At 50.6% G+C, this 15,190-nt stretch overlaps 1 protein-coding gene across 2 annotated transcripts in view; it reads left to right on the forward strand.

Moving 5' to 3' along the window:
- The window catches only part of CLEC16A (C-type lectin domain containing 16A), a gene marked incomplete at both ends in the record, with an annotated part of 206,270 nt that overhangs the window by 40,977 nt on the left and 150,103 nt on the right, over positions 1-15,190 (forward strand). The window contains one exon of one of the 2 annotated variants that reach the window (XM_079719268.1): positions 12,986-13,217. In XM_079719268.1, coding sequence (XP_079575394.1) covers positions 12,986-13,217 — 232 coding nt within the window. The remainder of the gene's footprint in view (positions 1-12,985; positions 13,218-15,190) is intronic. The other variant, XM_079719269.1, reaches the window with a different exon arrangement.

Genomic DNA, 15,190 nt, shown 5'->3' on the forward strand with positions numbered 1-15,190 from the left:
CATGTGGTGGACGCCTGAACTGAAAATGAGATTCTTTTTTTTTTTTTTTTTTTTGCGGTACATGGGCCTCTCACTGTTGTGGCCTCTCCTGTTGCGGAGCACAGGCTCCAGACACGCAGGCTCAGCGGCCATGGCTCACGGGCCCAGCCGCTCCGCGGCATGTGGGATCTTCCTGGACCGGGGCACGAACCCGTGTCCCCTGCATCGGCAGGCAGACTCTCAACCACTGCGCCACTAGAGAAGCCCTGAGATTCTTTTGAGTGTGGAAGGAATTGCCAGCCCAAGTGAAAGTGTCAGCCTTCTACTTCCGGTTATTGCCTTTCCCTGGGTGCGAAGTTGAAGTTTGTTGTATTCTGATGACTGCAGTTGAAATTCGGGAAGAGTTTATCTCATCTATGACTTGTTTGACAATAGTCCTGGTAAGATTTACCTTCCTTCCCTCTGAGCAAGAACTGTCTCCTATTGTTTCCTGCCTAACTCGGATGTGGTTTGATCATGCTTGTTTTAAGTTTCTTGGTCTTTTTTAACCTACTTTCTCCTTCCCGTAATTTGTAGATAAGTTACTGGTATTGCTTCATTTTACCAGCAGACATTTCACAAAACCAAACCAAAATTGAAGAGAGAGAAGCAGAGGGGAGAGTAGAGTTATTTGAAAAGTCTGTAATTTAGGGTTAAATTGAAAACACATTAGCATGGTTAGATAAATGTCTAATTGAAATTCATCTGTGCATTCAAATCATATGGTTCCTGCTAAGGGATAATTCTTGCTATAATTTTAATGCAGAGCAGATAGTGTTTCTTGTCGGGGGAAGCAGAGTAAGAGAACACTCATTCTGAAACTGCTAACATTTCATTATTTTTGCAAAATGAACATACAGATTAGATTATGGGATATGCATCATTACCCGTAGGTACTTTTTTGTTTTTGACGGGACTTTTTTCATCCTGGGTTTCTGTGGAATCGCTTCCTTGGTTTTTGCATTCATTCATCCATTCCCTGAGTGGAGATGCACTGGTGCCCAGGAAAGACACGACCCCTGCCCTCACTGGGCTTCCCAGCCCCCCTAGAGGACAGGGGACGGTGTCTTAGAGACGTCTGTGTCGCCTGTGCTGTCCCGGGACTGGCCGGAGATGCTCGGGGGCTCACAGCAGGCACGAATGACTCAGTGGGTGAACTGGCGGTGGGGTCACAGGGCTCTTGTGATGTCCTTCATGACTCTTAGAACCTGACCCTCACATGCCACCTTCTCTTTGCTCAGAGGCAGAGAAGTGGGGAGGGAGTGGCAGAGGGGTTGCTTTTGGTGCTGTTCCACATTCTGTCTGGTGCTGTGGACTCTGCAGCCAGGCTGCCTGGGCACCTCAAATCCTGGCTCCGCATCTTACTAAGTGTGTCCCGGGGCAGGCTAGGCCACCTCTCCAGGCCTCAGTGTCCTCACCTCTCCAATTAGAATAACAACAATGGGTTTTCGGAGAGGATTAAATGCAGCAGCGTCACGGTGCTTATTCCAAAGTCTGGCAGACATCACAGCCTAAATAGCAGATGTTAGCTTCAGAAAGGTCTTAGTTTCTGAGGCTTTGGAACAACCCTGCATCCCCTACTTGGGACCTCCCTTCTTGGGATGGTTAACACAGAGGCACACTTAGTGTGCCCCAAAGGGAGGTGTCCTGTGACCAGACACAAGGGCGCAGAGGGTCAAGGGTAGCAGCCATGATGACTACCATGACGACAGCGGTGACGGCACCAGTTGTGAACGTTGCCGTGTAGTGCCAGCAGCTGAGCCTCTGTGTGCAGCTGGGCCTCCACCTCAGCTGGCCCCACATTCTACTCTGGAAAGTGTAAATTCTTAGCCAGCCAGCATGCATTCACGTGGTTGGCCGGCTCTGAATTCAGAGTGGGGACAGAATTCTGGGGCAGCATAGGCTTGTTTGTCCCAAAATGAGAACATCCGCCGTCTCTCTATAGGCACCAGTTCAGCCAGTTGGGATGGTCTCCAGGTGATTCTTGGGGGATCCAGAAGGGTGAGCGCACACTCAAAATGTTAGCCACCGGTTCTCCACATGACACCTGTCCTTCCTGGGAGCTGGACCCTCTGTTGGCAGAAGACTCTGCTGGGGCGTGGTGTGTGCAGCTGGCAGCTAAGAAAGTAGCAGCCTGGCTTCTCTGGCTTGTGTGTTTGCAGAAGCAGAGAGTTCATCATTAGCTTGGGTCCCCGGGTTGCCAATGCATGGCTGGCTTTCCAAACCAGGCCTGAATCAGACGGCAGCAGAGCCCCCCGAGAATTGAATGCATCGGGCAGAATAGCCCTCTGCGGCTGGGATTAGAGTTCCCCCATATCTTTAGGTGCCCCTGACCTTACCTGTGACCCCCAGGGTAACCAATGCTGGTTCCAGAGCACACATGTTCTTCTTCCTGAAAGTCGTAATCGGCTTCTGGGAGGGGGTTGATCGGGAACACCAAAGGGAAAAAATAGACTTGTATAAATCAAGGGCCTTAGCTGGCACAGTTGCAAGCACTCCCACAAAGAACTAGAACTTCTGTGTATTCTCCCTTTTTGCGGGGCCGTTGTGGTCTAGCCCATCATCCCTCAATGGGGTTATAGCTCCCAGGCGCCCCCGCTGCCTGCAGAGCCCTATGTGTGGCAGCGCTGGCTCGCAGGCCATGGGGGTTTGACAGAATCAGAGAGAATCCAGGGTGCAGCACATTTCACATAGGAACCGTCGCCTCTCCCTTCCTCCTGTGCGGAAGCGGGGAGCTGCACAGCTGATGGAAGCCCTGCAGCGTGGAGGCTCACAGAGGCACGGCCTGTAGCCAGGGCCACCAGTGACTGACCTGCAGGGCTGAGGGGCTGGTCCTGGTCCAGGGAGCAGAGGAGGGCCAGGGATTCTCGGGGTGGCTACAGCCTGGAGGAGCTGACAGGGCAAAACACAGCGGGTAATGTGGGGCTGGGCACGGAGAAGGTTCTGTGACTCAGGCCTGAGCTGGCTTTTCTGTCTGCCCAGCAGCATGACACAGAACGGACTGGGGCAGCCACCAGACTGGAGACCGCTCAGAGGGGGCTCGGAGGGGCGAGGCAGTGTCATGCCCGGCTGAATGGAGACCTCCCCTAGTCTGCATTGAGCCATTGGTGGCTTCTTCCAGGTCTCGCCTGAAATCAGGAAAATCAAGGGTGGGGACAGGAAAAGGAGGCACCCACCACTTCTGCTATCTGTGCCCTGGGGCTTTGTGAGCCTTTATCAGTGGCCAGGCCCCTTTGGGCATTTGAGTTTTTTAACTAGACTTTGGGTTCCTTGAAGCTGGGACAGCATTATTTATTCATCTGTTCAATACATAATTACTGGGTGTGTAGCAGGCAGTGTTCTAGGACTAGAGAGACACCATGAACAAAACAAAGACCCCCTGACTTCCGGGAACTTCTCTCCTAGTGGGGAGAGAGACAGGAACCATAAAACTATTAATGAACAGCAGAGCATGTTCTGATGTGAGACGTGTTCTGGAAGAGCAGCTGTAGTGAAGCAGAGGAGGGAGGGGGGCTGTGCTAGGCGGCGTGGGAGGGGTGCACTTCTCCATAGGGTGGCCTCACGGGGAAGGTGACATTAGAGCATTGATTTTAAGGAATTGAGGGAGCAAGTCATGTAGAAATCTGGGGGGAAGAGCATTTGCGCCAGAAAGAACAGCCAGTGCAAAGGCCCTGAGGCAGGAGTGTGCCTGGTGTGTCAGGACCGGCAAAGAGCAGCGCGGTGAGGCAGAGTGTGGTGGGGGATGAGGCTGGGCGGGGGTGGGTGGGTAATGAGAGTCCGAAGCAGGTGGCGCCTTTCAGGCCATCGGAGGACTCAGGAGTTTACGCTGGGGGAAGTGGGAACATCCTAACCTCAGGGTCCACAGTGTTTGGCATGCAGGACAACTTCAGTTGTCTTGAAATAATGAATCTCAACAGGGACGGCAAGCTCCATATCTCTAAGGAGCAAGGAAATCCCATCCTGGTCAGGGCCAAAGTCCTTCATCCAGGAAACTGGGTTTTGCCCGGGGGTTGGGGGAGTGCTTCAACCGACAGGAGGCTGGGGGGCCGCACATGGGTAAGAATAGGGCCACTCCGGTCACTCACTGCCCAACCTAGGACAAGTCAGCGTGGCAGGTGGGTGTAACTCTCATGCTGGAGGACGGATAGTGTGGTTGCCCCCGTGAGTTCTGAGTCCTGGCTGGCCTGAGATTGACTGCCTGCTGACCACTTGCTGCAATGCTCATAACCTCAGGGGACGGTCCCCCCGCCCCGGGAACCTCTAGCCAGGTATGGGGACAGATTCTTGAAAACTTCATGAGAAAAGAAAAAAAAGAAACCTGAAAGGGCTTTATTCGGGCCATCGGTATTGTTCTGGGTGAAACTTGGACTGTGGATGGTCCGTCCCTAGCAGGAGCAGCGCCCCTCTGTCGGGCACTGACCGCATGCCAGGCTGGTTGGCGTGCTTGCTCTCCCTCCTCCCCCACCTCCCGCCACGGTATTTCGGGAGCACCCACCCATTCCAGGCTGGCGCGGTGCTGCCCTCAGGGGCTGCAGGACAAGCAAGATGGACAGACGAGGTCCCTGTCCTGACATCCTGGTGGGGAAACAGACGGTAAACAAGCATGTCAACACAGATTTAAGGTTTGCGTCTGGGAAGACATGGAAAACAGCTTCAGGAGATGACAGTGAGGGAGGTGGGGTGACACTGGATCTGAGGATGAAGGATGAGGAGCTTACCTTGGTGAGAGTGGGGTGGTGGTGAGGGTTGGGATGGTCAAGGCTCGGAAAATGGTGGACCAGAGACCTTGATGGTTATGAGCTGGCTGTCTGGGATCGAAAGAGGGGCCGGAAGGCAAGCAACATACTGGATCAGTGGGGGGAGGGGGACGTTTAAATTTTACAGACGAGGAGCACGCTCATCCGCCTCCTTTACTGTCTCATTTTAGTCTCCTGATAACCCACGGAGTAAGGTAGTGTCATCATCACATTCTCTGCATGCGGAAGGCAACGCTAACTTAACGGGTTAAGGGGTCATTCTGTCATCCCCCAGTTGTGCGGGACTGCACGCATCCAGCCCCAAGTCCCCAGGCTGTTTCTGCTTCGTGCTCTTCTGCCACCATCCCCAGTGACGGTCTCCAGGTTAGCGTGAGATGTGGGGTTCTGGACCGAACATTTCAGGTCACTGAGAGTCACCACTATTTCATAGTTCATTATGTTTTCTTAGAGGACAAGATGTAAAATACTCCTCCTGAAGAAATACCAACTAAGTGCTTGGTTTGTCACTGTTTAATCAGAGTACAGGGTATTTTATTTTGCATGAGCGTTGAACATGCCTCTTCAATCATAAATATCTTGGGATTAATTCATCCTACAAGCATTCATTAGTTCTTGATGGAGTGCCAGATGCAGCATCAGAGGGACAGACTAGGCAATGCTAGACGTTGAGAGGGACAGAGAAGATGACCAGGGATGGGGAAGGACAGGGGATGAGGCTGGTCTCCTACAGACCCAGCAGCACCCCGAGGCTGCTTTCTAAGAAGTCCCAACACCATCTTGACGTGACCTGCGGGTCCCCACAGAGTCTGAGCACCAGCTGTGTGTGGCGCAAGGCGTCTGAGCTCCGAGAGGGCTCCGATTCCAGATAAATGCGCACTGCTTTGGGTTATGCCTCGGCCGCCACAACACTCCCTGATAATTGGCCGATCGTGGGGAAGAAAGCCACGCTCCTCTTGTTAATGGAAGTGGCCTGTTACCTCTTCATGTTTCCCCCGCCACGGGTTTTATTTTCGCCATTAAGCTCAGCTGTGTTGCCCAGTCGCCTCGCTGATGTGGCTGCAGTTGTGCATTCTGGACACGTGTGTGGGCTTTGGCTCAGCAGCCCCATGTCACTCAGGGTTTGGCATGTAGCACACGCACCCATACATCACCCAGGAGTTTATTCCGTCTGATGTTTGCTTGCTGATCACCTCGTTCTGGAATGAGCATAGGCTCGCTTGGCAGCAATTAGCGGCCCTGCTTCCCTGCAAAGCCAGTTGCCAAGCTTGTGCTGCAGTGCCATTGGTTACGGTGGGCGTAAACCTGGGTCACTGTGACCCCTGTGGCATTTGGAGCTCTGTGCATGGGAGACAGAAATGGGAAATAATTACACACTGTGCTCGTCCATAATGCCTGTCAGGTCAGAGGGCCACCCCGTGAGTGATGTGATGTGTGGACTGTCCCCAAGCAGGGCTACCTGCTCCTCCGGGCAGTGTGACCCGGGTATGGCAGGGCCTTTACATCCTTCAGGGGACTGGGCTCACGTGGGGAGGCTCAGCAGGTCCTTGTGGGAGGGAGTGAATGCCTGAGTGGGGCAGCAGAATGGTTGAGCACGTGGGGAGCGCCAAAGGTATACTTCCCGGGTTCAAACCACTGCCTCTCATGAGCAGTGACCTAGGGCAAGTCCCTCGCCCTTGGCAGCTCCCTCCCGCTTCTGTTGTTTGCAGGATCAAGTGAGTCAATATATGTCAAGTGCCCAGAGCAGCGCTGGGCACATTGCACATGCTCACTGGGTGTTGGCCATGGTTGTTATCATTACCTGAAAAAAATAACAAGAAAGCGCATTACTACCTCTGGGCACCTCACAGGAGCCCTGCGGGGAAGTGCCAATGTGAGGCCCATTTGATACACATGGCAACTGAGGCCCGTAGAGGAGAAAGCAGCAAGCAGGGTGCATGGGACAGCGAGCCGGACTCCGACTGCTCCAGCGCCCCGCGGATCCCACCCTTCCTTTGCGCCGTACACCCTGCAGGCCCAGAGGCTGGAGGTCGGGGGGTTGGCCAGGGGCCCAGGAGCACTTTGGGGAGGTGAGTCTCACCCACTCACAAACCAGAAAGCCGGCGAATGGTAAGTTGCTAGTTTGATTGGTTTTTAAAAGTTAGCCCCCCTCCCCTGCCATCTCTTCCAGCCTAGTGATCTATTTGCCGGGGGCGGGGTGGGAGGGCAATATTCGAAGGTGAATAAATATTTCTAGAGTGCCCCTTTGTGGCAGGTGTCATGCCAGCAGTTTTGCGTTCAGCATCTTACTTCAGCCCCATGGCAGCGTGTGACAGAGCTGCTATTGTCCCTGTTTTTCAGATGGGGGAACTGAGGCTCATTTGGTCAGGTTCGCTGCTCGCTTGGCCAGCAAGCGGGTCTGAGATCTGGGCTCAGGTCTGCCCTTATGCTGCACATGTTTTTGTTAGCATCATGACCTGCCTCCTTCTGTAGGGGAAAACCTGTCTCCTCGTTCTCAAGTCCCTTAGAAAGCTGTTTGAGCAAAAGGATTCTAGTTGCTTCCTCAGAAGGTGAGCAGGCTAGGGCCTGGGAAAGCCTGGAAGGTGAGCTCTCTTAGCTTGACCATTGTGACAGCTCCCACAGATCCAGACAGAATTCCGGGCCATGTCACCTGTCCTTTCCCTTACCTGCCCCTTCCAGCCACCAGTGTCTTTCTCCCTCCTTTTCTTCTCAGTCAGGGTGCTGCCCTGGGTGGCCTGCCTCTTGTCCCCATGCTGCCTTCTCCCCTCCCCTCTGCAGCACTGAGTGGCACCAGGAAACCAACTCAGCAGGTTGTATGTGCCAAGGCAGGGGCCACAGACGTCTTTTCCCAGGCCGTGAGCATCACGAACTCCTTCTTGTACAACTGGCTGGAGAGGCCACCTGACTGGCTCAGCACCACCCCCTGCTGCTACCTGGGAGCTGGCCAAGCACACTGTGTCCCAGGGCACCACCGCTGTCACCACGTGCACCAGCTCCAGGTGGTCCTGGCCTTGACAGAAATAAAGGTGACTGTCCAGAGCTCTGAGCTGGCCTTCTAACCATTCTCCTCTCCTCCTGTGTATTCCAGTGACCTGCTAACACTCAAGACTCAGACCAGTCATTTCCTTTGCCACAGAAGCTTCCAAAGCCCCCCCACCCACCCGCCCCTGTCCTGGCACAGTTCCCCACTCCTTCCTCTGTGCCCGCAGTGTCCTCTGTCTCCTAGTGTCCATGTGGGACACACAGCAGTACATCGCGGCTCCTGGCTGGACTGTGAGCTCCTAGCCCAGCGCCTGGTGTTTAGTCGGCGCTCAGCCCCCTGGCAACTGCCACGAAGCCAGCTTCTCGAGTTGTCTGATTTGCTCCTAGCTTATATTTAGGGCATAATGACAATCTGAATTTATTGGAAATCCTCTAGCAAACATTTTTTAACATCGAGGGATAACATGAATAAAGTGCATAAAAGTGCAGTAATCTTCGCTGTACTGCTTGATGGCTTTGTACCTATGATTACATTAATGTGTGCAGGCGTCTCCCACTTTTCAAAAGTTTGCTTGAGGCTGCTTCTCTGTTACCAAAGACCACTTTGCAAAAGACTGAAAGAAATCTAAAGAGGATTTTCACTTTTACGAAAAAAGGTGAAAAGTGAAAATAAGGTACAGTGTTGGTTTTGCAGCAGCCCTTACAGAGGCAGTGCACACCCCAAGCAGGGGAGCAGCCTCACCAAGCTTCTTCCCGGGAACCACACTGAGCACCTCAGCGTCAAACCCCTGTAGCTTTGTACTGTGTTCTGTGAGCATCTGTGCTTTATCACCATTTATTTTGCATATCTGTTAGCAAGATGTGTCCTAAGGCAGTTGCTTCTTGCTTTGCACCGTCCTGGCTTACAGAAGGTTTCATGGGAATGCTCTACTTTCAGATTGCGGGGGAAGCTTGTAATTCAGGTCAAGATAGAAAACATATCTCGCATCCCATGCAGCTCCTTCTCAGTCTATAACCAGCACCCCACCCCCCTCCCACCAGCTAATCACCACTCTGACTTTCAGAGGTGCCTTTTTTAAAGTTTTTTTTTAAATTGTGGTGAAATACCTATAACAAGTAATGTTTACAATGGATTAACCATTTTTAAGTATACAATTCAGTGGCATTAGGTACATTCTTTAAAGGTATTCTTTACATTTTAGTGGCACTGGTAATACTTTCTTGGGGTAAAACAACTGAATGATACAGAAGTGACTAGAGTAGAAAGTGAAAGTTCCCCCAACCTCAGTATCTTCCTCAAAAGGAACCACTGTTTTCAGTTTGTGTATCCTTCCAGACCTTGCTCTGTGTACTGTCATGCAAATATCTATCAACACAGGAAAACATGGTGTATATGTACATGTTTTAAGTTGACAGTTTTGTTTTTTAACTGTGAGCGGAATCCTCGATTGATTGATTGCAACTTGGTCCGGTCTACGTCAGGGTCTTTCAAAGGGCTGCACCCAGAACTAGTGGAGGACATTCCGTTTGACTTCGGTGGCATTGGTGATACTGCCTCTCCGTTTCCACTCAGGTGCCCGGGCCTTGCATGTTTCCGTCCTTCCTCCTGACCCCTTGCCCCTGACCCCTCTCACTGTCCTTGCAGAACCTGTTCTCAGATCCCACAGCCCCTGAAAGGCCTTAGTTATCGCTGACCCCTGGGGAGTCACCTTTTCGATATTTAACTTTGAAGCAAGGACCAAAGGTCGGAGGCATGAAGGCTGGCGGAAGGCGTTGCTGGCCTTCAGCTGCCTCTGACCCCAGAAGCCAGCCTGAATGTCCCAGCCACAGAGCCCAAGGCTCCCCTCCTGCATCCCCCACTCGGGTACCCGGCAGGATCTCTGGAGTCAGCAAGGAGGGCCCGGAGTCTCCACGCCTCCTGCAGCTCAGGCTCCAGGGCCCTGGGAGGTGAGCCCTTGGTGAAAGCCGAGCCTGCGGCCTTTGGGAAACCTAGACCTTATTTGCAGAAGGCTTTTCTCTGAGGCATGCGTGGTGTGCTTTCTTTATGAGAACATAAACCCAAAGGCCTTCTGTTTTTTGACTCTGAAGTGAGCTTTCCCATTTCTTCTGGTTGACTCCATTGTGCTGGCTCTTCTACTAAGCGCAACTCCTGAGGCGTTAGGCTCCTTTCTTCACCCCCCCTCCCTTTTCTTCTTCTTCTCTCCATCACGTTGGACGTGTTATGATACAGGCCACCATTCAGCAGCCTGTCAAGGCTTGCCCTGCTCCAGGTACCTGGTTTAGTGGGAGAGCACAGCGGGGTGTGAGATGGCCCTTCTCCTGGGGGCTTTTCGTCTGGAACATCTGAGGTGGTCCAGTGTAACACAGAGATTCCTGGGGAGCTAGCAGCCAGAAGGCTCTTCATGAGAAGCAGCAGAAATGATCAGGGATGCCTGCCCACATTTCCCAGCCACACCATATCAGCTTCTCCATGATAACTATGGGATCTTGATGTTGTTAGTATTAGCAACAACAACAACAGAAATCAGGCTTTTTAAATGTAGAAGAAAAGGGGGGAAAATAAAGTCTGTAACTCCAGTGTCCAAAGGATCCCTGTTGAATTTTTTTAGAAGTTAACATGCATACACGATTAGAAATTTCAAACCAAACAGAAAGGTATAGAAGTGAAAAACTCTTAAGTGCACTTCTGTGGGTGTGCACACACAATACCACCTGCCTTCTTTCTTTCCCCAAACATGAAATGCTAATATATTCTTATGCAACTTTCCAGGAAAAGTTGTGTTTATACCATCATCATAAAGCTTTACCCAAAAGGGACTCTGCTTTGTTTCCTGTTCTTGCTTTTTTATCCTGAGGCTGTTTCCACATCAGCATTATCTAGACATAAAATGTCCTCAGTCTTTTTAACCTCTATGTGGATTCCCACTCTATGGACAGACCATAATTACTTAATCACTCCCCTGTTGATGGGCATTTAGGTTATTTCCAGCTATTTACTGGGTAGGTTGCATTTTAAAGGTTTGAAATGTTCCTGGTAAGCATCCTTCCCCCCTCCCTCCCCAACTCCTGATCATGGAGAAAAGCAGACCCCTTGGAAAGTTTTTGAATTCATTTTCACAGTTGACTTTTTTTTTGGTATAGTCAGGGAAAGGAAGGTAACTGTTGTTTGCTTAGTGCATTGCTGGGCTCTGAAGGAACTTTCTATCCCTGATTTCCTTTAGTTCTAGGAAGCCAGAATTGCCCCATGTTTTAGACAAGTAGCCAGAAGCTCAGAGAGGCCCCACCGCTCATGTAGGGTTCAGCTGGGGTTCACAGCGCTCTGACCAGCCCTGGAACTCGTGCACTGCTCCACTTTCCTTAGTGCTGCGGGTTGTTCTGTACATCTAAGTCTATACAGAGCTCAGGGAGAGGTTTCTGCATCTACCCCTGTGAATTTCTGCTCTCAACTTCTGACTGAGTGGTGTTTTGCTCTGCGTTTGGTCTCAGTTTTCTGTTTCTGAAAAGCTTTGAGTATGGTATGCTCTAAAATTCACTGGGCGTAAGTGGTGATCAGAGGAAACACTCACTTCATCTTGGGGCCCTCACTTAGCAGGTTTGGGCCCTTTAGGAGAGGATGAGGGGGGCATCTGGGGCTGCGTTCAATCGCACAGCGTCCTAAGTGGGCTCTGATTGATGCTGTCTGTCAAGTGGTGCGCGCCCGGAACGCTCCCGTCTCTGGGCTTTTGGTTATTGGCATCTGTAATTCACTATCTGGGTTTCTTGGACAGTAGAATCATGTCTCAATTTATCTGCCATTTTTGTGGATGAATAATCCAAAGTAGGTAAATAAAAATTAATGTCTGGATTTAGATGCTAATTTAACTTTCAATTAGGTTTTGTTTTGAGTGTTATTGAAATTAATCTGTGTTCTTAGAGCACATTCCACTTATTGGCAAGGTACGGTGGCCCCCAGAACACAATTGGTGGTTGTTTGGGGTAAATTCATAAGATGGATAGACCATATCAAGATAATGGAAAAGTTTACTTTAAAACTTTTCTGTTTTTCAATGACAAAATGATGTCGGAATATCATCCAGACCCTGGAGAAAAACACTTCAATCAGAATCCTGCCCCAAACAAATCAGGGACAATTTTTTGTGTGTGTGGTCTTTGCTACTTTCTAGACCTGGTTCATTTGCATGTAAATACTTTTTAAAGAGCACTAAACATGGAACTGAGTTTGAGCTCCTGGTGAAGCACTATTATTTTAGAAAGAGCATGGGCTTTGGGATTGGGCAAGCTTCAATTCAAATTGACTCTCCAGCTCAGTAGCTGTGTGACATTGGGCAAGTCACTTAACCCTTCAGAGCCTCATTTCTCATCTGTAAAATGGGACTGATAATCCCTACATCTCATGGTTGCTATAAGGACTGAGATACGGCCATGTTTTCCACAACGCAGGATATGAACCATGGTGACACACAGGTCTTTTTCATTTCTCTTAGAAGCCTTCCGACTTTTCAGGGGAAAACGTCTTCCTTTGGGGACGAGCTTTAACTTATCACTCATGCTTGCCAGGCTCCCCTTCTAAAGAGAGCCAGCATTTGGTTACATCCAATACACCTTGCTTTTTCTTTTCTATTTTTTATTGTTATATTGGCAAGGTACACTGGTGTTCCATTTCTGTTGTGATATACAGTTCCTTTTAAAATAAATATATTTAAATTAGAAGTTAATAGTGTGCTGTGGTTAAGACATAAATTCTGCAGATGGTAAGTGGTTTTGAATCCCAGCTTTGCCACCTCCTGGCTGTGTGGCCTTGGGCGGTCACGTAACATTTCTGAACCTCAGTTTTCTCATCTGAGCATAACATGGGCATAACAACAGTACTATTTTGTGGGTTTTTTGTAAACTTTAAGTGAGATAATATAGTCAGAGCCCTTAGAACAGCATCGGGCACATAGAAAGTACCATAAAAGTATTGAAAGTGTGTTTCTGACCTTTGGGAAGCAGGGAGCTGGTGTGTGTTAAGTGCAGAGTGGCTTAGGACTGTGGACAATAAATGGTAGCTGGTGCTATGGTTTAGATTATTTAATAGTGATGATGTTAATAATAGTCATAATAATCAACGAGGAGGTAGAATTTGTTGTATTGAAAGGAATTTCTTGGGGCAGAAACTCTCGGGAAGCTTGATAGGAGCCAGTGAGATTGCAACGTTCAAATCCGTCTGTTACCTTGGTTTGACTTTCCAGGCCAAGCCCAGCATTCGGTGCTTCATTAAACCCACCGAGACGCTAGAGCGGTCCCTTGAGATGAACAAGCACAAGGGCAAGAGACGGGTGCAAAAGAGACCCAACTACAAAAACGTTGGGGAGGAAGAAGATGAGGAGAAAGGGCCTGCCGAGGATGCCCAAGAAGACGCCGAGAAGGCTAAAGGTACAGAGGGTGGTTCAAAAGGCACCAAGACAAGTGGGGAGAGTGAAGGTGAGTTGCGCCCGTGAACGCCGGCCTGACAGCCAGGCTGTCCTCTGTGTCTGGTCCCCCTTGTGTGTCAGTGGGTGCAGCTGTCATTCCAGGCACCGGTGTACCTCATTCTACACAGCCAGCCATTGGGAAGCAGCTGTGGGCAGATCTGGTTCAAGGCCTGCCCTCGTCGGATGGGTGGCTTGGAGCAAGGCCCTTTCCTTTTAGCCCCGTGCCTCCATTTCCCCATCTGTCAAAAGAGGCTAACCAGTAGTATTTACTTTTTTATTAAGAGAATTAAACAGGTTAATACAAGTAGCATGCTCAGAGCAGTGCCTGGCACATGTCATAAGTATCTCCTGCTATTGTTACTACTGTTACTATTGTCATCTTTATCATTACTGCTGTTCTGATTACTCCCGATAACCCGGGATTATGATTTTGACAGAAGTCATCATTTCCAGCACACTGCAGGAAGAAAAATGGCCCATGTTGAATGAAATTAGGTGCTTTTAGTAAGATTATGGTTTTTTGGCATCAGATGATCAAATATAATCCCCTAGATTCTTACAGATTTTTTTCAAGCCCTCATCTGTTTAGAGTGAGGTACACTTGTGTTTGGTGCCTGTGTGCTCAGTAAACAGAATCGTTTTGTCCTCTTTTCTGCCCTTGTCAGGAATGATTCTGGTTTATTTTTCACCTCCCTCTCGTTTAGATGCTAACACCTCCTCCATCTGGAGAGCGTTGTCTGCTCTGGGATGAAGCAAGCTTGAACTGTCCAGCTGCTTGTGTCATGGGCCGGGCTCACAGCCACACAGATGGGGTCTCTGGCCATGGCCCCGGGCACTCAGGGTGGAGGAGGTGATGGGATCAAGTGAGGTAGGGGCTCTGCTCACCAGAGGGGAGCTCCCACCACACCTCTTGGGACAGACACGGGCTCTCCTCAGCTCCCAGCTGTGTTCTGCTGGGGGTGTGGGGAGCATTTCCTGCGAGCCATCCTCCTGGGTCCTGGGCTAGCAGTGGCTGCTCTGCAGTCAGCTCCCCAGCCCATCAGCCCGGACTGTGTGCGTCCAGGGCCTCTGAAGCTGGAAAACAGAGCGGCTCAGTAAATCAGTGACTGAGAACGCATTTGTTTTGGGGAGTTTGCTGCAACTGGGCAGCCAAACCCCACCCCATCCCCACCCTGCTGGCCCCATTCTGATTTTCTTGGCAGTTCTCAGCGAATGCCACGATCACATTTCGATAAGTATAACCAGAGCGTCTCCCCAGTGCCACCAGCCCTCTTTTTAAGGCTGAGATCTCTAGTACTCTTTTATTTCTCTTCAAAGTATGCAGTAAGCATCTTGGTTTAGGAATTCCTTTTTGGCTTGGGAAACCTTTGCCAACAAATGTCACTTTGGTGGGCAGGTGAGGGGCAGACACAAGGTAAGCCATACGTGTTTGCTTATTTGGACCGTTTTGACTATTTTTCTAACTTGGGAGAAAATTGTCTGCTTAAACCCCTGGGTTTAGCTGTCCTGTAGCCATACGGGGCGGGGGGGAATGGACGACTTCACCCCATTTTGCACCCTGTGTTCTCGTCAATTTTGTTTTGGAAAGATGCTACCTCTTTTGTTCCAGTCCTTTTAAGGGCTGCTGTCTAACCAGGCCGGGGCCGTGACTAACCGTGGTGTGGACAAGGGCAGGCTTGGCCTCAAACACACAATCAAATGACTCAGTCAGGCAGCCCAGTCCTGGCGCACAGGGGCTTCAGAGGTTCAGCAAGGCTGCCGTCCCAGGTCCCAGGTTGGGGTCGGGGGAAGGACTCCCTGCAGGCTGGGCCCACCTGCCCTGTGCAGGGGGCACGGGGAGAAATGTTCACCAGCCTCCAAAACCCTGTTTTCTGGGCGGTTACTCAGCCAGGTTGTGCCAGGCAGGGCCCAGGAATTTCCCCAGAGGCTTTACTTGGGTGGCTGATGCAGACTTCAGAGCCCGGTGGAGCGAGGCTCTCCGCG

The sequence above is a fragment of the Hyperoodon ampullatus genome (genome assembly GCF_949752795.1).
Source record: "Hyperoodon ampullatus genome assembly, chromosome: 14".
Taxonomy (NCBI): domain Eukaryota; kingdom Metazoa; phylum Chordata; class Mammalia; order Artiodactyla; family Ziphiidae; genus Hyperoodon; species Hyperoodon ampullatus.